Below are 24284 nucleotides of genomic sequence, written 5' to 3' on the forward strand. Positions count from 1 at the left end.
ACTATGGATTTCCAAACAGAAGATCTGGAGTTTCTTTAATTTTATTCAAAATAAAACTCAGAGATTGTTCTTTTGTAAAACTATCTGGAGTTCAAGCTGGTTGTCTTTTCCTCTTGTCGGGTACAAAACCACAGGTAACTAAATGCTCCCTTGGCTCTATCTCTTGCTTTCCTTGTCAATCTCAGCTCAAGAAAAGAAACCTGACAACATATAAAAATGTGCTGTTTTCAAACCTTACCTGCTAAATACATAACAGCTCTGCTAACTTCTTCTTAAAAAAATTAAAATTCTAATAAAATAGAGCTTTCCTCATGGTCAAGCTGCAGCCAAGCTTATAACAGAAGTGCAAGGAATGAGTAGAAATAACAATGTGCTAAGCAGATCTCAAAATTCACACCAGGGATGGTTAAGTCAGTATAGAACATGTGCGGGAGGGATTTGGGACAGATTTACAAGAGCGATTTTTGTATATAAAGTTGCATATATGAACCTGAAGGAGTTTGCAAAGCAATTAATAATCCATGCATTCTCCTACTATGTTCACCGGAAGGAGCTCCCTCTCCTAATGTAACCACGGGACTAAATATACACAGGGCTAGGCCTGAATCCCTGCCCATGGTGACAAGGCCTAAAATGCTCAGAACAGACAAGCTTTGAGTGGCTTGATATAAATGGTTGAAAAAACAAGCACCCAAGCCTGTAAAGAACTTTCTTTGCTTGCTGGGGAATAATTGCATGGCCGTTTTGAACTCCATGTATTTTAGGGTAATTCAATTATTTGTGAAGTAAAGATTTTGAAATCTTCAAGTGTAAAATCAACTAGCCAGTAGAAAAAAACAGAGTGAGATTCAGAGACATAAATCTAAGGGTCATCTAGGGACATTAATGTTAAGTCTCTATCAACGCATGTGCTCCAAAAGAAAAACTGATCAAAGACAGAGTATGAAGACATCGTACTGGAGCTGGGGAGGAGGTTGCACCTTCTCGCTCCCATTCTGAATTGAAATATGTAAGGGAGCCTTTTTGGAGTGGGAGTCTTGAAGATGAGGAAGAAAGCAGATCGTTCTGCCCTATCTCTGGGTGACAAGGAGGAGGACAAGGAGGGATTCAATGCAAGGACCAATCTTGAATTCCTGCAGCTGCAAAGCAGGAAAATGATCTCTCATCTCCAGGCCCATGGATCTCTGTTCTGCAGGCTGCAGCTGGTTCTGCTTATTTCAAAGCTTAACATGGAGCCCCAGCCCATGGCTGGAGGCCAGCAGCAGCAAGCTGTGACTTCACCTGCAATCTATTGCTGCCACTTCTTTTCAAACCTGACCCATTATAAATAATAATAAATTTAGTGCATCTTTGAACTGTAGAAGCATTTGGTATTAATTTGGCTGGGAAAGGAAATTGCCACCTACTGCTTACCTTAACTAAAGTCCATGACACAATCCGCCCATCCGAGGAGACAGAGAAGAAGTTCAAATTATTGTCCATGTCATCCTTCTGCCACTTGACCTTAAAACAAGCAAACAGTCCCAGTCAGCACAGAGCGCTCAGCATTAGCAGAGCAGAGTCCTGGGCACTCAGCTGTGTCCTCTCATATCCTTCCTAAAGCGGATGTAGTTTCCACGCAAGACGCCTGATGCTGGGCTTCTCATAGCATCCACATACACTCCCTGCTCTCCACAGGCAGCTTCGCAAGTGCCCCCACGACTCCCATCATTCAAGTATGGGACTGTGCCTTTATTGCAGGGATGCTGGAGAGAGGGCGGAGTCCCACCCTTGAGGACTCTGTACCTAACCCAGCACCATCTCCCACAGCACTGACAGGAGCACTGCTATCAAGGACAGGTCTTTTGAGGCATCTGAGGTGCACAGCGCTAGACGCTACAGCACAGCACTGTCTCAGAGATTCCTAAGCCAGCTCCAAACAACAGCGGTAGTGCCATGCAAGGGTTCCCAGAGCAGGACATTCACATGAGTACGTGATTACCCTCTGCAAACTTACTCTGTTCCATTTGGCTAATTACTCCAAGCGCAGTGCCACATGCTTACCCTTCAGCCAGCCCACTTCAAATTAGCTTTCTGTCCCTTTCAAGCCCCTGCAGGCAGTGCATGACAGAGGTCTGTAGGACCATCCTGTTTAAGGGGGATCAGAACATCCCCATTAAAGCTGAAATCCTCCCTACAGCTTCAGAGCATCTGTCTGCCTGGTAAGGAGATTTGTCTTTTGACTGTGACAGCTCAGCAGGAAAGATTAGAACTCTGATAAATGGCTTATAGTTTAGAAAAGACATTTCAGGTAGACCAAAAGCATTAAGAATGCTTGATTTTCAGATCTGGGAATTCAATCAAACTGAAGGGAAAAGGATGACTTGTCACTGGGCCTGTCAACATACACTCCTGTTGGCATCTGTCAGTTCAGGATGGGGAAAAGCACTTCCGCAGACTCTGCTGAGGTTTTCAAAGGTATATTTGTTCCCGTCTAAGCATTGCAGGAGATACATTTTCCTAAACATCATCCATGATAAACAGACATGATTATCCTAGTGCTTACCAAATGGTTCATCTATGACCAGTTATTTATCTGATACCTATTTCCAGAAAATAAGCAGCATTCACAATACTTTAATTATACAGATTGGGTATCCTGATATTACTTCCTTGGGAAAAATAGTGTTTATTCTATTTTAGAAAATTGTTTATACTATGAAGTTCTGTGGAGCAGGAAAATTCAGCAAGAGCCTCACCAAAGAGTAATTAATCCTCTAGTGAACGGGTTTCCTATCTAGAACACACTGTTTTCAGGAAAGAAAAACAAAACATTATGGGAAGCCATCTGAGAATAAATCGAAATGCCAGTAACACAGCCATGAGTTACAATTGAAGAGTCTCAAGAAGCAGATTGCTTTGAACATCCTTCCACCAGAGAAATAATAAGGTTCTTGGTGGTTCCTTCTGCTATCTTGCATTAGAGGAGTGGTATATTATAACACAGCCCAGAATAAAACGGCTAATGATGCAAGAACAGGTTCAATGGTGCATATAGGGAACTGTGATTTTCAAGGCTGGAATCACGCCATAATGCATCAAACGTGCTGGCATCTATTCCACAAATGTGTTCCTGGGATCACGAGTCACCACTAACAATGATGGTCATCACTGGATCCGTCAGATGACGGGGTCAGCGCAGTGAGGATTTTTAATTCAAAATGAGAAATGTGGTGTTTAGGAGAAACGGTTACAAACACAGGCCCCAGGTGTCTCATGTGGGACACGTACAAAAAGATGTTGTTTCAGATTTGAAGTTTTTTCAAATGCCACTCTAAACCTGTCTTAACAGTAAGATCTTTTTATTCGTATGTCCAACATATCTCTCCCTTAATTCATGTTCCTCCTCTTCAATCTACTTTCCCAAGTGTTTGGGAAAAACAGTCATACCTCCCAAACTGCCTCTAAGGCAAACTGACTTGGCTTGAGGTAGCGGAAGCAAATTCCCAAGGCAGTTATCTTCTGTGAAAAGACAATGCAAGGGTTTTGCTATCTAAGCCTGGGAACAGTTAGCACAAGTGCCTCAAATATCGTCTGCTGGGCCAGGACCACGCCAAAGGAAAAGGGGACCGCCAGTATCCGAAATGTGCAGACCGAACCCAGGAATACCCTGAGCTACACATGAAAGACAATTGCAGGTCACACACGTCTGTGCTGTGGTCAGTATGGGTCTGAGCCTGTCCTTAAACCTACAGCCACCATCCACACTGCTTACACAATGTATACGCTAGGATCAGAGCTGATCCAGGCTCTCTCTGAAGGGAGAGTCCCAGCTTGCTCCCTATCAAAGCATACATCCAGGCTCTCATTAGTGAAATGTGTTCAAGCTGGGCAGGGGCAGCTGAAGCTGATTTCACTGGCTCTGCTTTTGCTAAGCACAACGTAGACATTTTGCACCCGAGCTAGAGCCACGTGACAGCCCCTCATACCGACAGAAAACATGTGGATGAAGGCCCAGCTGCTGGAATCTGTCCTTGATCCCATTGTGTGAACATTGCCCCAGAGTCCTCAGGTCTATGCTAACACAACATGTTGTAGCAAGTTAGTTTGGAGGTGACCAACGAAGCAAGTGCTGCTGTGAGCTCATGCCCTTTTTTCCAAGCCAATTTCCTTCCAGCATTCCCCAAGTGGACCCTTTCCCCACGGTTTGCACTCTCCGAAGACCCTCTCCCAGATGGCGATCTATTCCAGTCTTTTACCATCAGTGCTCAGTTAGGTGTTACAACCACTTCTCCTCATCCATTGCACAAACAGCTGGGGCTGACAGCCCCAAACAGCCAACTGGGCTCATTTGCTCGGTGTACCCCTGCTCCTAGATTCAAATCAGTCAACTGTGGCTAAGTTAGGTACATATGGTAGGGTCTGACCACAGTTCCTCAAGGGCAGCAAGATCTAGTCTGAGATGATGGTCAGCACCCTCAGTGCCATTAGCTTGAATTTCAGAAAACAGAAATTGGCACTTTATTCTTTCAGTTTGCCTTCATCACCTCTGACACCTAAATAGTGTTTGTGATTTTTTTTCTCCTGATCTTTGAATTCCATGAACGCTTATTAGAGTAATTAACCTTCACAATACTGCAGTCAAATTGGGTATCTGCTCAGAACTGGCCTTTTCTCTGCTCCCAGAGGCCTGTGAACATGGCACAACCTCCGGTCATTAGCAATACCTGTGCTGTGTGGGGTGGGACATTTGACGAGAGCACTAGGCAATTGTGTGTGTGGTAGGAAGAAGTTAATTCTTTTCCGAAGCTTGTGATAATGATCCCAGGATTTTGACTGCATGATACAATCATCTAAAGCAAAAATTCAATTATGATATGCTGAAAGTAAAGAACCACATGAGAAAGAAGAGTGTGTGTAAACAGTGGAATGGAGACAAGTAAACATAATGCTGTAAGTCATTTGCTGCGACTGATCATTATGGGATCTGTAATAAAATCAAGGAAAATTGTTCTTTTTTGAATATGATCTTTAACCTGACTGTTTCTGCAATGCAAAATTAGCCTGTGAAACTCGTTGCTATGAGGCACCCATGAGAAGGGCCTAGCACTTTTTAATTTTTATTTTGTGAAGCCTGGTCTTTTGAAGTAAGACTATATAAAACCGTATTTGTTCATAAAAAAAAGGTAGAAAGCTGCATGTTCACTGCTATGTACAGAGGGTTAGCAGGGCAATAATCCATTAATTCTTAGCAAGAGAATACTATCATCTTTGTCTGTAGCAGCTGGGTAATGGCTCCTGTCCAAGGCAGGCGATTAGACCATTTATCCAATCTGATTTGAAAATTCCCATGTTTCTGATGTCACTTTTGTAAAAGAAATAACATTAGATCAGCTTTCATGGCGTGGTGGCTGTTAATCACTCACATTGGTAAAATACAATTGGCCAAAATGATCTCTGCCAATGAAGCTGACTTGACTGCTTTCTCGTAAGGTGACACCTCCTATTGCAAACACAGATCCCTCCGGCTGGCTCTTGGCTTGTCAAAGCCTGACTGTGGGAAGCAACACACAACAGATGCACAATAACTGCTGAGCAATTCCTTCCGTTCCTATTAATTATCTTTCATGGAGCCCTTTGCTGGAGTTGGAGTACCAGGGCTCCACTGATTCCTGTCCTAAGTCAAAGGAGTTTTGGTCTTTCAACGCTTAAAGTCTGCCACAGGTAGGGAAGAGGATAGACTAAAGCATTACTGAATCCTCAGGTCCCCCTTACAGGAACTGTTTAGGTAGGACATGCTCAGAAGACGCCAGCAGGTGACAAGCTCCATGGTGAAGAAGGTCCCTGATAATGTAACCTGGAGACAAATTCCTTCCAGTGCCAACCTGGTAATCAGTGCAGTCCTAAGCAAAGTAATCTGTGGGGTTCAGAAGGGACCGGAGAGGACTTCTATTCTGCTCTGAGGCAGGCTTAGATGCACCTTTTCCACCGCTGACAATTTATCTAGCCTGCTCTCACAAGCCTCCAATGACAGCCACCTCCTATGTGATGAGTGTCAGTGCTTGGCCTTTATTATATTATTGTTGTTATATAATAATATAACATATATATTTCCCTGTATATGTGAAATCTCCTTTCCTGCAAATCAAGCCAATTACTCCTTGCCATCTCTCCTGTGGACACAGAGACTGTTTATTCTCTTCTTAAAACAGTTTTTAAAGGGACAAAAAATGTTATAGTGTCACTGTTCCTTTCTCTTTTCGCTCAACCAGACAAAACCTATTACTTCAGTGTTCCTTCCAGGTCCTGCTCTTTAAGCCTTGATCATTCCTGTCCCTCTCCTTCAGCCCTTCTCTGCAGCTGGAAACATGCTCTACTTGGCCTCCCCTAGGCATAAGCAGACAGGAGCTGCAGCCTCCCGTATCTTAGATTCCTGATAGCACAGCAGAACAGCATGTGTCTCTCTGCAACAATACTGCATTGCTGACCATTAGCCGTGATCTGCTATGATACCTGTTCTAGCACCCTGCTGCCTAGCCAGTCTTTCCCTGTTTTGTATCCATGCATTTAATTTCCTATTTCTAAATGCAGTATTTGCTCTTGTCTTTACTGAATTTCACCACATTGATTTTGGACCTTTCCTCCAATTTATCAAGATCATTTTGAACATAATCTTCTCCCACAAAGTGCCTTGTCCTCCCAAGGGGGCTTCCTTATTCTATAATTGGAGTTGTTAATGAAAGTATTGATTAAAAGAAGACCCTGGACTGCCAACGGGAGGGTCTCACTTGAAGCATCTTCACAGTCTGACAGCAAGCCCTGGATAACTGTTCTTTGACCACACTGCCTGAGCCACCTGAGGAGCCTTTTTATGGTGATTTTATCTAATCTATATTTCTCCGCTTTGCTTATAAGAATGTCACTGTGTGAGCCTGGATCAAAACCTTTAGTCAAGGCAAGATGGATAGAGACGATAACCTTGACCGCCTCCCCCTTCCTCATGATGCCCATTTCTCTGAAACAAAAGAAAAAAAAGAAATTATACTGGCTTGACAGTGTATTCTGGACAAATCCATCTTGGATTCTCTGAATCACCTTGTCATCTAGACATTTACAGATGGCTTTGCCATTTGTTCCAGTGTTTTTCTAGTCATCAAAATTGGTCTGGCTGGTCAGTAATACCCTGGGTCCATTTGTACCATTTTTCCCCCAATATATTTTTCCACTTTTCTGGTCCTTTGGGACCTTTCCTCCTTTCCATGTCTATGCTTGTACTACAAGCCTGAGTGTAGCCTGCTGCACTGCATGCTCCATCATCCACACTTTGAGAACCCATGGCTGGTTTAGGATGCCTCTAGCCTGGCTGAATTGTTCACATGCTGGTTTCTGGGCCCTGTACCCATTCCATGCCATGGTCTCTCCTGCGTGAAAGGAGAGCTCCTTCAAGGAAAGTACCTGCAGGAACCTCTTTTGCCAGGTATTGGCTCCCTGACATCGCTGAAAAGTGTTTTGGGATTGATGAAAGCAGACTTGACATGCATCCCTATTCCAGTCCACCCACGTTACAAGTATTTTCATCCACTGGAAGCAGCAGAGTGATGTTTCCTTGCATCCATGCTGCAGAGCAATCCCCAGCCCTGCATCTGGGTAGAGACTTGCACTCAATCAGTCTTGATGCTGCATACGGGCTTGCACAAAAAAACCAGCTTATGTTTACAATTCAGGATGGATGTAGCCCCAAAATTCCTTAAGACGCTTGTCAATAGTCTAAGATTGCTCTGGCTAATTCTTTAAGTACTCCAGCATATTTTTAAGCAGGTCCTGCTGATGAGCGCACATCTGTCTCATCTAGATACTCTCTAACATGCTCTTTCACTGTTCTGGCCTTTGCTCTCATTCCCTTCTTGCATTAATTATATTTAGCAGCCAGTTTCAGATGTTTATGGTATGATTAAACAATATGGCATCAAATATTTTATCCTTCATATGACTCAGTACTAACTGAAAGCTTGCTTTAATTATGGGCCTATACTCATTATTCCTTTAACTTCTAATGTACTTCCCAATATTTCCTCTTCCCTTTTATGACCCATGATAATCATAGCTCATTTTGCACCTTCACCTCCTCTAGTTTTGTTCCTATGTCTTCATGCTTTTCTCTAATACTCAGCTTTAGATGTGTGTCCTTGTTTCCACGCTTCAGAGTTCCTTTGTAATTCACTGAAGAGCTCTAGATACAGCTGGACCAGGCTCTCCCTGCACTTCTTGCCTTTCCTTTGCTCTCGGATACCTTGCCGTTCTGCCTAGCACAACAGTTCAGGGTGTTCGCCCATCTGGCTTCATATCTGAATTGCGTCAGAGTCTCTCATAGGAGCCCATCTGCGAATTACGGGAATGCAAGTGCTTCCCAGCCCCTCCAGGGACCAGGTGATCTTTTGCAGCATGAACCCTAGTTACCCAACCATACCCTGAGAACACATGAGATAAACAGGGAGATTTAGACACTTCTCTGTTACGCTCACAGTGGCCAAAGACTTTTACCCAAGACCTAGATCAAGGCCTCCTGCTGGCAAACATCTGCTCCTTGAGCAGGCACCCAAGCACAGCAAGAGAATGACCCCTCAGCTGTCTCTGGCTGTACTTGCCCTAGCAGCAAAGCACAGATATAAACCCACTCTCAAGTCCACAGCTCCACATGCTCTTTGCACACAAGCCTGGGCCAAAGCAAAGTGCTGGCAGAGCTCTGGGACTCTCTCGAGGTAGGAGCGCTGAACATGCTCTGTGATTTAGTGCGGGTGCAAGTTCTCACGCACGCAGCCTAGACGCATCAGTCACACGATGGCCCAGGACACCAGCTGACAGATGAACACAGTGTGGATGCTCAGAGAGCCAGACATCAAACTCTATCTAGCAATACTCCTCCTTCTTAAAGCAAAAACACTAAACCTGGGCATGCTGTTTGAACAGTGGCCACCTCTCGTCTGTGTAAAGAGACAAGGATACTTTCTCCATTTTGCTGATATCCTGTTTTTATATGTCTACAGATGTGGTAGGTTGCGTCAGCATCATGCTGAGAGCTCGTGCTGAAGGGGTGATCCACTATAAACTGCTTTATAAGTCACTTCTTTTGGAGCTGGGCCATTTCCTCCTGTGCTCCTGGAGAGAATGTTCTCCTGAACTCCCCTACTGCAGTCTTTGATTTGAGCTAAGAAGCAGGTCTCATTTCTTCCCTCTATCGCCGCCAAATGTGTTTCTTGTCCGTTCCTGACAGCTATTCTCAGCTGAACAGCATCTGGGAGGATCAAGTCATTACCAACAGAGAAGAAATCTTTCATATTCTCTTTCTTCCGTCAATGACAAAGTGTTAGTTTTTGGTTTATTCCCCTCCCCTTATCACTCACCTCTGCAGTTTGCCCAAAGGATCCACTGTGGTGAAAGTGCCCTAGGACAGTCAGCCAATCCCAAGTCTGCTGACTTTCAGTTTCATTGGAGCAAATAGCCTGTCCCTCCTCACTGCTGACACAAAGTAATGCCTATATAACAAAGTCCCCAAATGCCCTGCATTAAGCACATTGCCAGCTATTCTTTGTTTGCTGCTTATTAGGCTCATCAGCCCGGCCCCATAAGCGGGCCCTGCTGCTTAGCTGAGGATCATCAGTCAGGTATCAAATGTGATGCCAAGGCCTTCACCTGGGGGAGAACACATAAAAAGCAAGGCTGCTCTCCTGAAAACAGTCACAAGAGACCCTAAAACACCAACCCATTCAGTCATCAGAAAGCACAGGCTACTTCACTCACATGCAAAGTAATACCATTGTCAGTGGTTATGCATCCCAAGTGACAGGCAAAGCAAGTTTTAGGGGTGAGAAGCAGGGCAGTGTGGGGGATTCCCCATGCTAACTTAGATAGATAGCAGTACAATTTGTCCTATGTGTAGGCTGGAAGAAGGAAGACAGAAAGCCTCATTCCTCACAATGGTTAGTTGGAATGAAGGCAAGACTGGGCTTAAAGCAAATGACTCACCTTAACTCGAGGCAAGAACAAAGATCTTATGGTGCTGTGATAATTGAGGGCAGACTGCTTGCTCCACATTTTAGGTCAAAGCAGCCCAGTCAGTCTCTTTGGCTGGGTCTATACTTTGGGGCAAGGGAGCTCCTGGGTCCTGAGTGCACCTTGGCCCTCTGACAGGCCACATGGCAGAAAAAGATTTGACTGTGTACTGGCTGCTTGTTGGTCTGAGCTTCCTGCCAAATGTAAATCTGGGAAGCAGAAAGGAAGGAGCCATGGTAAGCTCCAGCAGGTCCCCTAATGAAGGGGATCAGAACTGTGGGGCAGCCAGCGTGCCCATCTTGAAGCCTGCATGGCATAAGACAGCATACAGAGCTCTTGCCCTGTAGTGCATCCTCAGCAAAAGAGGTTGCTGGGTTGTATCAGGACTTGTTACCATTCCTGACCATTACATTGGGAAACAGACAGCATTTGTGCTGTGGTACATGTAGTTAAGAATGAAAAATATCAGACAAAATAACAGTTTCAGTCAACATTGCCATAAAAGGCACAAGCAATGAAAGCACACTTGACTTTGTTCTCAGGAGCCCAGCAATGAATGCCTTGTCCCCGTCCCCGTCCACATCCTTGAGCTCTAGACCAGGTGCTGGTAAAAACAAACAGGATAGAAGAATCCAGCCATGACTGAAGAGCTGCCCCAGAAAAGAAGAATCAGGCCTGCCACATGGGGAGAGCTGAGCTACCGGGCTCACTATTGGCCCCAAGAATCATTGCATGTCTTGAAACTTAGCCACCGTCTAAGATGCATGCAGGAGGAAGAAGCTGGAGACTCATTTCTGAGGGGGCTGTAATCTTTTGGGCCAGGACAGGGGTGCCTGCATGGAGACAAAATCAGATGTTCCAGAAAGGTTCATCTGAGCCTCTGACTGTTAGACCCCACTCACCATTTACATAGAGGAAAGTAGGTCCCACTGCAAACCACATGTAAGGCAGAAGTATCCAAAGCCTTCTTTGGTTCAGTCCTGTATAGAAAGATAAATTGTGACCAGACATACAATAAAATTAACTTTAAGGCCAGAATGCTGAGATAAGACAGATATATTCAGCTTAGCAAGGCCTGATGAAATTCATCCTAAGGTGCTTAAGACAGCAGCTGAAGCAATCTCTGAATCATTTGCAATTATCTATGAGAACCAGAAGATAGGAGAGGTCCTAAAGGACTGGAAAAGAGCAAAAAACTCCCCCAGGAAACCTAAAACAAAGCCTGTCTTGAAAGATAGGTTAGTGGACTGTAGACCAGTCAGCCTAACGCTGAACCTGAGAACTGAAACAAACTATTAAGTAAGTCATCATAGGATCTCAACCATAGGATAAGATACTGGATGACTCCTTGATAAGAAGATAAGAAACAGTGAATATGGGCTTCTCAAGGAAAGATATTGTCAAACACAATTGATTTCCTTCCTTGACAGGGTAATGGGTCTAAAGAATTAGAGGGAAGCAGCAGATGTGATTTACCTTTAATTTAGTAAGACTTTAGACTTCATGCGATGTTTTCAGAAGCAAGCTAAGAAAATAAGGTCTAGATGTAAAAAGTGGATGAGTAATTGAAAAATGAATCTCCAAGAGTAATAATCAGTAATTTCCTGACCACCTGGGAAAACCTCTGTAGATGAGTCCCACAAAGGATTGTCCCGAGTCCTACTCTATTCAGTAGCTTCATTAGTAACTTGCAAAAGGGATTGCAAAATGTAAGGGATATTTGCAAATGACACTAGTTTAGAGGGAGAGGATTCTGTTACAATCAGAACTCAAATGAATCTTGACAAACTGGAGACAGTCTGAAAACAAGATGAAATTCAATAAAGACAAATACAAAGTGCCACAGAGAGGAAGAAGAAAGCATATAAACAAGTACAAATCAGGGAATTTCTGGTTAAGTGGCAGTAGTGCAGAAAGAGATTGGAGGTAAAGTGATACTGCTAGGGAAAAAATACAGAAATCCTTTTCACAAGCATTAGGAGGTGTGTACCATGTAAGACGTAGTAGGTAATGATTCCAGTCTGTTCAGTATTGGTGAAGACAGCTGGATTATTTAGTCTCATTTGGAGAAATTCACTTCAGGAATGATATCGCAAGACCTGTGATGCCCTGGCTGGGAGGAAGGGGACTCTCCTCTCACAGACTCTGCCAGTTCTCATTTCTGTGATTCAGGAACAGTTCCTCAGTTCCAGAAATGAAGGTTCAGTCTGATTTTAAATTCAGTCTCATGTCTCATGAGTTTACTGCATGTCAAGTTCAACCACACTGTGACTGCTTCATTCACTGCAATAGATGAGATTCCTCTGTATAACAGACTAGTCTTATGAGAGTGAGTAAAAGCTGATGGAGAGAGATAAATAAAAATTACTTTGATTTACATATATATATAAAACACTTAAAAATAAAGCCACTGAAGAATGTTCCTAATCTGAAGATCTAGATTTTCTCTTAAATGTAAATGCTTCAGTTATGACAGCAATCTACAGATAAGGGAAAAGATAAGCAGAGCAGAGTTCTCAGTGCTATTCCGTCCTTTGTAGAAAAATGTCTTCATGGTTTATTATAAAATCATGCAACGTGACAGAATGGATCAGCTCAACGTGCTTAGGAAGTAAACTTGCCTCCATGATAGAAACCATTAAAGAGATAAGGTCTACGACGAGTACGTTTTCCTAAAGGTAAGCCAGTAACATTTAGATGCTTGGCTGTACTGTTTGCATTAGAGAGAAGATGATTTAGATGGGTGACAAATGTCAAACTGTTCAAAGATCCCAATAACTTGCAGTCTAGCTTGTGCTCCCTTCATTGCTCTTACATCTTTAATGATGTAAGTACTCCCTGCCATCTCATCTGAAGCAGAATTAGGGACTTACTCTGATGTCTCCTGACTTTATCTACCGCCTTTTTCTCTACACAGCTTTCTTGATAATAAATATGCTAGTTTGGAGAGTCAGGGTGGCTCACAGGTTTGGTTTCAGTTGATAGGTACTGAAATGAAGACAGCTTCTTCATCTACAAAGATGTTAGGCAGCATCCAAGGCAGCCAGCTTGGCAGGACAATAACTCACCAAGCAAATATCCAGGAGGCAGAACTCTTCAGGCTACCGCTATGATAACCCAAGGCATCTCAAAGCACCCTGAAAGGGAAGGCACAACACAGGAGTTGAGTAAGAGGTCAGGTCCCTGAGAGCCTGGATGCTCCTGGAGCAGCACTCTTCAGGCCACCAGTTACATGCTCATGGGCAGAAAGCTGGCAGATAGCTTTATTCGTGGGTATAAGCAAACATCAGACTGATCTGGCGTGAGATGGTTACTCCTGCTGCAGGCGATAGTATGAACTTCCTGCCTGATAATTTACAGATGCCTCCTCTCATTCTAGCAGCATATGGCAACTTGCAAGCCTTACTACTGGCCTTCCTCACGTTTGCTCCTCCTCAAAAGCTTCCTCTGCCAAACAGGTGGGGCAGTGGGGTAGCCAGCATGCCTACCACCAAAGGGAACCTTTCAGCAGATGTGTTCATCACCACTGAGGATTTCACATAAAATAAACTCCCATGCCATGTCACATTGAGCCTTATAAACAGTCCTCTTCCGAAAAACACCTCTCTCCCACATGTAGACCAAGTGCCTTCCACCTTGACTGCCTCCTCTTGGGACTCACAGCCCCAAACACCATCTCTTGGACGCCAACGAACTCAGGAGGGCAAGACCAACGGACAGGAGAGAAAGATCAGTCACCGCTGCGTTCACACACCACACGTATGTTTGGGAGGCAAAAAGAAGGTAGTGAAACCTTTCCTACCAAAAAGCACATTCTGTGATATTGGGAATGACTCCAGCACTGAGCTAAGCAGAGCGTATGGCCATGAGGGTGACATTCATGCAGGGCAAAGACCCACCCTGAGGCCTGTGCATCATTCATGCTTTAGAGACTCAAATTTATCTGGAGGAAGCACAGCTCAGTTATAAATAGAACTGGATAAGGCTGGCCCTACTTTCAGTTTGTTCTCTTCCTGCTGGGATTTGGATGCTCTCCTTGGTACAGTGTTTCACCAGGAATCTGCTTGCTTATTCTCCTCACAGCACTTCCCACTGTACTTATTAGGCTTGGATGTTAACAGCTGAGGAGCAAGGAACCAGACATTAGACTCTTCCTGTTTGTCTCGTCAGTGGTCGTGTTCTTGCATCAGACACAACACGTAGCTGAACGATGGGTGCCAGAGGCCAGCAAAGCTCTGGGGTATTCAACCTATTGCAATTCATGGCTCACAGTTTCAATTCTGACTGTGCTCATTGAGCAAGATTTCCAATTTACAGACAAAATATGAAGTTGCCTGCTCCACGTGTAGGACAAGCAGATACACACAGCAGGCAGGCTCGCATCCAAATCCCCAAACTGTCTGATGCTGCTGAATCAGAGACAGCATCTGTAATGTGCCTGACAGAAGGTTCCCATCACTGCAGAATCGAGCAGACTCGCAGCAGGGAAGGGGAGAGCCAGCTCCTGGGCATGCCAAGTGCTGCGCGTCTCCTAGACCGTAGCTCACCCTGGCCCTGTGGGCTCGCAAGAGGGTGCAAAAGCTCACAATGTATCAGCAATGCCCAGCCCTTGCTTCTTGCGCCCTGCTATAAATCGGTATGGCTTCACTTACAAAGTCCCTGCCCAGCTTGCATCTAGCTCCGCCCTTATTTCTCTCTTATCTCTATTTCCTTCTCCTCAGTGAAGCACTCCATCTTTCACAGGCTGGGTCAGTGCTATTAAGACCCATCTGGTCTGTGTGCTTTCTCCATCTATTTTCAGGATCTAGCAGTCAGCATTTTAGACTAGGGCAGTCACATTTTAGAGACCACCACAGAAATACTTTTTTTCCACAGTTTCCTGATTCCTGCTAAATATTCAGTTAACCTTTGCAACTGCTATAAAGTCATAGAATAGGATTCAAAGATTCAAGCAACCAAACAAATGCATTACAACTTCTCTGCCATTTGAAACTGCAGGCTAACATTTTCCAGCATCCCAAGGCCTTCAGGGACTCTTAAATTTTAAAAGCAAAGTTTTCTCCATGAACTAGCACAACTACAACTAACAAGCAAAAAATTAAGTAAGCATACTTTGTTTGTAGACACCAGAAAAGAAATAAACAGCCTGAAAATCCACAATAAGATGGTTCAGATCTTAAGTAAAAGGATGGGGAGGGAGAAGAACAATATAGTGCTAGAAAAAAATCTATTTAGCAAGCAGCAGTGACAGCAGAAGGCAGAAAGCTGGTTCAGCATCTGTACGAAGTACAGAGGAAAAGCAGCATCAAAGGAAAAAAGCTTCTTTTCAGACAAACCTTACATGATCTGCAAGGGAGGATTTCAATGCTTTGCAAGAGAATTTCTAACCTGCAAGAATCCAGACCCAAGGTGCAGTTTAAAAATAACCAGCTACAGAAACTGAATCTCCAGAAGGTAGATTCTGATACTATCTCAAAAAAATACATCAGTGTTAAAAGATCAGTGATTTTGTCCATTAACGTCAAAGATACTTAGGAAGAAACATCTGGGCATTTACCTTGTCTAACCTTAAAGCGGCTCCAAGAAGTTGTCCAAAAAGTTTTAAACATGGTATAAATATGCTGCAAAAGCTTGTATCAAGCAGTTCTGCCATAGCACCGTGTCTTGCCTCAACCACCTCCAGCTGACTACAGGAGCCCTCTCCATTCCAGAACTGCTATGGCAATTCCTACCTCCTTCCTCTTTCGGTTGGTCTACAACAGGGCAAATCACCTGAACATGAAGCTGGCAGCACTTGGGAAAATGCAGCGTGCACTGATTCATAGCACATCCTGTCAGTAACACAGGTGACTGTGAACAGCCATCATATCTGTCCTCTCATTCTCTACATGTGGTTCTCATACACCCACCTTCACGTCCTCCAGTCTTCTTGCCACTACCAAGGCCAGGGCTTAGGATGCCAAAGTGAGCCTAAGGCTTCCGGATGGACCTCCCTGGCTCAAGCTGGCTTTCCCTAATAATGGTGAAACTTGACTGCGTGGGAGACAGGATTTTCTCCAGCATGGCTGTGACTCTGCAGTGACCTCTCCAAGCTGCTAAGGACAATTGGAAAGCTGTGGTTCTTCATCCTGCTTTCTACAGCAAGCATACAGCTACCCTTCCTAAACACAGCCCTTCCTGCCTACACTTCCCTCCAGGGGAGGACAAGGGAGCAAACATATGATAGATGGTTGTCAGCCACTAAATGCCTCCCAGTGCTACAGTGATGAGTGCAGTGCAAGGCTCTGGACAGTTTGGGGCAGGTAATGCTGCAACACCCTGTTACTGGATGCAGAGTTCACTGCAGGGAGCAGGACTGCACCAAATGACTGCCGTAGCAAGGCAGCTTTTGCCAGACCACGGTCTCCTGGCCCCAAACCCATGCTGGTCGGCATGTGGAAGCTCTTTCCACACCTCAGCACTTCTGTGCATGAATGTGCTGAATGACTCTCTGGTGAGAACACAGTGGCTTCCTTTATTTCTAGGACGTAAGAGGTTAACCAGGCTTTTTGCCCTGCTTGCACTGGGTCTGGTATGCAAGGCAGGGATGGTAGAAAGAAAAAAGCAGCAGAAAGCTACTGGAGGGCTGGAGAGGAAGGTCTGCTGTGCAAACATTGCACTGACCCAGAGTGAGAGATGCAGATTACTTGTGTCACCCTAGATGCTTTGTGCTAAATGAACCTTGCTGTCTGGTTTCTGTTCTGTTTATCCCTTCAGTTTATGTTCTCCCACTTGCCAGCTCTCAAGACAAGCCATCCTGATTGTCTTCATCGCTATCTCCTGTCCAGCCTTCCTTGTCTCAGGCCTCCCTTGCTCTCTTTTCTTCTTCAAATTTCTACTTCTCCTCTGGATTTCTTCCCTAACAGTAACATCATAAAGTTGAATGAGGGTCTATCACTGAACTACCCCCATAAAATGCCCATTTTGTGCCCCTTAGCAGGGAAGGCAACAGAATGAGAGTTGAGCCCGTTTTGAGACAGCTAATTTTTATTCTGACCTTGATAGCAACCTTCTGTCTCTCCTTTTTATTTTCTTTGCATCAAACTCTTTGTTCGCCTGAAGCCAAAGAAACACAATATTATGTGAAGCAGTAACATCTCAGAAGCAAAGCATGCTGCAGAAGCTGTTTGTCTGACTGTGGATGACAGATTTACGAGATTGACAGTCATCAGCAAGGAAACAATATGCTGGTGTGACAGTGGATTACAACAAAATGGTTTTTCTTCTCTTATGTGCAGAGTATACAGTTAGCTCCCTGGAAAGGCCTTTTTTGTGGAGCTGTGCCCAGTAGTATGAAGTAGGGTGGAAAACCACAGGTTATGCGGACTGTAAAGGTATTCTGTAACTGAACTCATTTACTTCTACCAGCAAAATAAGATCTTGCTAGGTGAGTCTGAGGTGACATCACGTATTGCTAAGACTCACTGAAGAGTTACTTAAGGACTTAGATAAGAACATAGAAAGCAGAGATGGAGAAGAGATTGCACAATTATGAGAAAAATTCCAGTGAGAGAGTCTCAGGTGTGTTTTATTTGATTTACACCTGAGATGGGACTTCCACAAATTCTACTGGGAAACTCTTATGCAAGTTGATACTTTCTCTAGGTTCCTTTGGCAGAATGCAGACTATTAGAATGCTGCTGTGTCCTTTTCATCCTAACAGTGAGCATCCCGTTTAACCTGAATAGCATTTGGCAGAGTTAGCAAGCAGTGGCCAGTCCTTTCTCCTCCCATGCACAAATACGACGCAGAAAATAATTCCTTCGGGATGCCATCTGAAGCTCCATGTTGTCGGGTCCTCAGGCAGGACAGATGAGATTTAGTAAACTAACAATGAATAAAGTTGTTTTTCTAACCAGTGATCTCTCCACAGAAATCCCAAGCCAAATTGTGCTCGTGGGTAAGCCTGCCACACTGAGATTTGCTCTAAGCACAGCTGAAAGAAAAGTTCCCTTTGCAGATTTTAGGGTCAATACTCTGCAGTTGGGAATTTAGTCAGAAATTCTGATTGTGAGCAAGCTAAAAAAAAAAAAACATTCCAACCCCTTGCAGCAGTACTGGCTCTGTACTAATCCCAGCAGCAAGCAGAAATAAAGTCCTTATTTTGATGTGAAACTATGAACTAGAAACACACAGTGGAAACAAACCTGTTGTATAAGATGTGTTTTAAGAGAGGGATTGAATAGCAGAAACAGATTTGACTCCGCAGATAGTTTCAGTTATCAGTCTCTGTTTCTGAAATGCTCAAGCTTCCAAACTCTTCAAACTTTCTCAGCTGAAAAAGTCTATCTATCTATCTGCATTATTTTAGATTTGCATAAAATATTTAGCATATTCCAGTGTCAGAAGGTAAGAAAAAAAGCACTCTCCCCACCTGTAAATAAACCTAATCATCATATTTAAAAAAAAAAAAAAACAAGGGAGAAAGTAAAAATGAAACTTGAAGCTGAGGGTGCCTTCCCAGCAGGCGACGCTTCTCCCCAAGGGACACTGCTCTGGTGGGCTCTGCCAAGGTGTGTGGCACAGTCTAGTCAAGCTGTACCACCTTGGCCACCTTGACTGACATCCAGAGCCAAACTGTGGGATTTAGCTACTGGCATGAACAGATGCCCTGTCCAGGGACTTGCTTTCTAGGAGTACTCGGGGCTGGAGATGATGGAGGGATGAGGCTTTTACTGATTGATTGGATCACTCTCTTGGTTGAAGTGGGCTAGAGTCTAACCTCACAAAGGGTTTTGCCAGGCAAAACGCCACAGATTGGCACTGTTTCCCAGGATCTCACTCCTTTTAAGCTGGTGTTTGATTGTACCATGTAGTCAAAGGCAGAGGCCTGAACTCACTGACCTGGGAGATCATTTCCAGTGTTATGTTCCTTTAAGACTTAAGGTTTCAGTAACTATATTAGCCACATTGCACTGCATACATATGTATTCACATGTCTGTGTATGTGTTTATTTGTTTCTGGCTTTGGAATTTAATCAATTGGTAGAAAGAAATTAGAAGTATGTCATTTAAAATAAACCAGAATTTTCTATTGTTTACACTGCAGTAGGACTTAATACCTAAGAAGCCACTGCTATGCACTTTACGAAAGGGGGGCCAGTATCAGGCAGACAACCTCATTCTTAGGTAACAGAATTAGCAAATTTGTATATTATTTTGGTCTTAATAATAGGCTATGTTACATTGCCTTTGTTTTATGCAAAGTTACTGAGATATTACTAAGTCATTGAAGATGAAATAGCAAAAGAAAAGAACTGTCAGGCCGCTTTACTCACTTCCTATTTTGCTTCTGTTGTGAAAGGGACTGTATTGTTTCAAAAAGAACAAGCCAGGCAGTCCAAAGAACAAGACTCTTAATTTTATGGGAGACCTTTGTTACTTTTCTAATCGGTCTTTAAAGTCATGGGCTTGCAGTCTCTACAAAAGTGAGAACTGCACAAGGTAGTCTAGACAAAGAGGAGGCATTCAGACTATACCTGTGGTATTTGCATGGGGAGAAACAGAGCATCTTTGAACTCAATCTGAGAAGCCATCACCTTCTAGAACCTTTTAGCGCTGAATGAGGAAGAACAATCCGGTGTCTCGGCCGAACAGACCATCCTTCATGCCCGTTTTTCTCCCGTGAAATGAAATTCAGAAATCTCTTTTAACTTTTTTGGCTGATGTTGACAAATGCCAACAGTTCAGGTCTTTCCAACAGAGGTACAAGCTCTTCTGATTGCTGTGCAATCACCTGATTACTATGGTAATGGGAGGAGCTTGCAATTCTTTGCCCTCTGTAATGTGAATGTGTGAGTGTGGGTGTGCATGTGCACACATGTGACAAATTCTATGATAATAACAACCATGGCTGGAGATCCTGAGTAAACCCATAAGAAGAGCTAAACGTTCTTTCTAGAAGAAAAGCTTTGGCCTGACAAAGAGCAAGCATAAAATTCAAGTCTTCTTGGAAATGCTGCATTTGCCCATAACCTCTCTGTTTACAGCTAGCGCCAGTCTTGCTCTTGGCAAGTCCCACATTCATCTGCAGATTCATCAAGATCCCTTTATTTCTTGGACTTTTATTGGAAGATGCAATAACAGGGGGCTATGACGGGGACAACCTATGCATGACATGTGCCAAAGTACAAGGAACATCGACAATGTGCTTGGAGGCACGACTGTATTAGGCAGGAAAACCTAACTCAGGTAACATCAACAGTTTTGGTGGCAACATTGTAGCCCTGGCTAGCGAACCAAATACACACCTCTGGACCTCAGCAGGCTCACAGAACTCACGCTGAAATCTGTGCTGGCACACTTGTACTGCTATGAAAGAGATCAGAAACACATACTTCTTCCAGTGCTTCAATTTTAACTCAGGTTACAGTGTAGACATAGGTATAAAGCCAGTCGGATGTAACAATATATTCACCCTGGCCCTTTACAAAACTAGCTGTCCGGAAGCTCTTTGTAACAGATGCCAGGAAGGCTTTTTAAGGGTCACTAGTTTAAGAGCATCACTTGCACGTCATAATCCTTAATTCACTAGAAATCTTCAAGGTCAATGACAGAGTATTGAATCCCAGTAGCAGCTAGTTTCATGAGGAGCTGTCCCGAGGCCGGCTGTGTCCTAACACAGGTCTGTTTTAGGGCCAATTATGTTTGATGCTCTGCTCATTAGTGCCTGCCCTTTGAATTTGTATTTGGAAAATACACTGGCACTAATGGTAGCACTGAATATGCTAGCACTGAATGCTCGTATATACAGAGGAGACCAGTTCCTCCCCAAACAGAAGTCATTTATAATAATGAAAACGAATGAGGAATAACTATTTAAAGCAGAGGTCTGCTCACATGTTTCTGCTGAGGACCAAGGATTCATCCGATTTCTTTGCATTTCTGTATAGTTCCAAAGTAGTTTTACACATCACATTTGAATCGATCACTAATGCATGTACTACACCAACACCTCTGCCCCATAGGACTTTTCCCAGCTGTGCCCAAATTCAGTGCAATTAAAACAAAGACAGGTTAAAGGAAAGCAAAAGCAGGCTCACCTGCCATACTGGATCCGTGTGCTTTCCTGACTTAGCATTACTCCTGTAGCTGGGCTGGGAGCTTGGCTTCTTGAGATTGTAGATGGCCACATTGCCATCATAAAAGCCCACTGCCACGAGGTGGGGGTGGTCACTGTGGATGTCCAGACACATGATGCCACTCTCACTGCTGAAGATGAACTCAGGGAAGGAGGGGTTCTTCATGGTGTATAGCAGAAGCATGCCCCGGCTCTGCTTCATGAAGTCATCTAAACAAAGAGGAGTTTCACTGTCAAATCAGTTTCCCAGATTTTCTGCTATTGAGACGTATGATCTGACACCACTGACCTATGCCTGAAAACAATCTGAACACAAGGTCATGTGGGAAAGACTTCAGTTACAAGACAGAACAGTCATGTTGGGGTGCTTAGACCTGAACAGCCTTTCCTCCATTAATATACCAGCCCCAGGACTTGGGATCAATGTGCTTATGCAGAAAAACTACTCTCTTAGCAGGTTGTTTCTACGAGGGGAAGTTGAGAGACCTTAGAGGACAAATGCATTCGAAACTTCTGGACACCTACCTCTTTGGGTTTGGATTTCATTAACATTGCACACACGCAGACAGAACCAAGGATAGATGCATTTCAATTTCTATATTGGCAGTGTTTCATATTACAGCTTCTTCTGCTTCTTCAGAGAAAAACATGTCATTTAAGTGCGTATACAGAATCACACCCACTGCCATTACACATAACTGTGCAATGCACATGTCACTGCTGTTTTATTTTCAGTTTATATCCAAAGTCTCCTCCTTGTTTTGCATAAAAGTTTTCTTTTGCTGACAATTTCTATTTTCTTTTCCACTTATTTTTACCTTTGCTTTTTGCAGCCTGCAATTAGCTCTCCCTAGTCTCAACAGGGCTATTTTTCTTTTGGTTTTATCATGTCTGGACTGTCCTTTGCAGTTCTTAGGTTTTTTGCTTGTCTAAAAAACAATTTCCAAATTCTTTCAAAGGGGTAGAAAAGTTGTTGATGCAGATAAGCTCCCCAGAAGCAAAGAAGGAGGTTTCCTAAGCTATCAAAACAGCGCTCTCTCTGAGGGAATCCTAGCCATCCTTCCAAATGCTATTTTTTGCTTTGGCATGTAGTATATGGGAAACAAATTTACCACTTTTTTGTGCTTCAACTAGCTACTATATGTCTTATTTCCAGAATAGTCACCTTCTTTTAAAAGTACTTCCTACTTTGCCTAACATTTTGACCAGCCTGCAGGATAAGCACTTGGTAGGTGCATACCCCAGAGATAACACTAATTTCTCCTTGGCAGTGAGCTGTTCCCAAATCAGCCTGCACGTACAGATGTTGCTTCCCTCAAACTTATTGAGGCCACATACACAAAGAACTTTTGAAGAATTAGTAAAGCAACCCATACATCAACAAAATCATTAATGCTGCTCTTTATTTGGACCGCAGAAATATTCTAACTTTTTAATTATACATGGGACCCTCTGCAGGTTGGGGCAGGCAGGGGAAAGGGTTTCCTGATTTTGCAGAAATGTGAGATACCCCAAACAATATTTTTTAACATATTCTTTGGAAAAAAAGGGGAGCTTATTCCTAGAATTCTAGCTGAAAAGAAAATAAATTTGCTTTCTCTGTAAGAGACCTGCTCTATCCTTCTCAGAATTCATAGAACTGCCTTTGTTCTTAGCCAATTAATGTCATCAAACTGTTATTAAGTCTACGCCCAGTCTGGATAAAGATGAATCCCTCTTCTCCTCAGCAGGAGAAACACTCAGGAAGGGTGTGCAGATGACCTACCAGGAGCGAATCACAGGAGAAGGAACTAGGAAGTCAAATCTGCTAGCTGGCCTTTGAACTCAATTTATTTCTTGCTCTAATTCCTCCTGGAGTGTGCTGAACAACTAGGCATATTTCCAAAAAGTCTGCAGTGTACATTCATTCTCTGTCCGTAGGCACTGAGCTGAGGGGCCTAGGAATGCTGTCCCCCATGCTGTGCACAAACAGCAGAGACACATCTCCAGTGACTAAGTTAGCCCACCAAAGACCTGAACTGTTTTCTGGAGGTGCCTCTCTGCTGATCTGGCAGGATCATAGGCCAGTTCCATTCCTCAACTAGAGGGGAAGCAGTAGGGCCTTTATTGGGTAAAATAACTCAGCATTAGCAAGTAAATCCACCTGGAGAAGGTTAGCCTCAAAGAGGAAAGCAAGGTCTCGGAAGAAGCTCTAACAGAGGTGAAACACAGGATTCAATTGGCAGATTAAGACACCTAAATGCAGGTCTACTAGTGGCTGTCTGCCAGCTCACTCAGAGTCTAAGCTCCTACTGTGATCAGTAGAGATCAATCAATCCACTTCACTGAGCGCAGAAAACTCACCTTAAAGAAGATCCCTGTATTTGATCTGCTCACTTACTCTCCAGGCTCCACTAACTGTAAGGGCCAAGACCGGAATCCCACCCATTCTCTCCTTTGTGTTATAAAGTACACTGGATATGGGTTAAATCAAAGATGTGTGAATATTTCAGATAAGCCTAGATAATATAACAGAATCACACAGAATCACAGAATCACGGATATGATTGCTAATGTAGAGCCTGTTTCTGATGAAAGGTAGAGTGATGAGAATAATCCACAATTAACACTGAAGCATGGCATATAAATCCCAGTAAAACAATAAGCTCCAGAGAACAGGCATATAAATCCATTTCACTGAAGGGTGAATTCTCACCCAGAGTCCTAAGCTGTGACATACTCATATCCTATTTAACAAATGAAAATTATAAGCTGATTTCATTAGCAATAGTCAATATTCCAGAAAGCACATACTCAAAACAGCATATCTCAGTTATAGTTTTAATGCATGGGTTTTTCAAGAGGAAGATTTGTGTGTTTCAGTAAAACCTAGAAGAGCACTGCAGCGTGCCCCAAATCCTGTGCAGTCGATCTCTCAAGATGCAGGTGACTTACTGAAATAACGTTAAAAGAGTGTAGAGCATGCAGTGGAGCAAAGGGTGCAGACCCAAGAGCTAGCAGCAGCTGGAAACCTGAGACAGCTTCTCTGCTCAGTGCTATTACATACTGCACTATTACAGATGCACCAGCATGAACTGAAAAAGCAGAAAGCATCTGCCCCATGCAGACCCTCCAAGTGCAAATTAAAATGTGACTC

The 24284-nt window shown here is 43.6% G+C and overlaps 1 protein-coding gene across 1 annotated transcript in view; it reads right to left on the reverse strand.

Annotated features, from left to right (window-relative positions):
• The window catches only part of LOC138064683 (dynein axonemal intermediate chain 1-like), a 150322-nt gene that overhangs the window by 59997 nt on the left and 66041 nt on the right, over positions 1 to 24284 (reverse strand). The window contains exons 13-14 of the mRNA XM_068928400.1: positions 21111 to 21358; positions 1414 to 1503 (exon numbers count right to left, since the gene is read on the reverse strand). Of these exons, the coding sequence (XP_068784501.1) occupies positions 1414 to 1503; positions 21111 to 21358 (338 nt within the window). The remainder of the gene's footprint in view (positions 1 to 1413; positions 1504 to 21110; positions 21359 to 24284) is intronic.

This window comes from Struthio camelus, chromosome Z (genome assembly GCF_040807025.1).
Source record: "Struthio camelus isolate bStrCam1 chromosome Z, bStrCam1.hap1, whole genome shotgun sequence".
In the NCBI taxonomy this organism is placed as follows: Eukaryota; Metazoa; Chordata; class Aves; order Struthioniformes; family Struthionidae; genus Struthio; species Struthio camelus.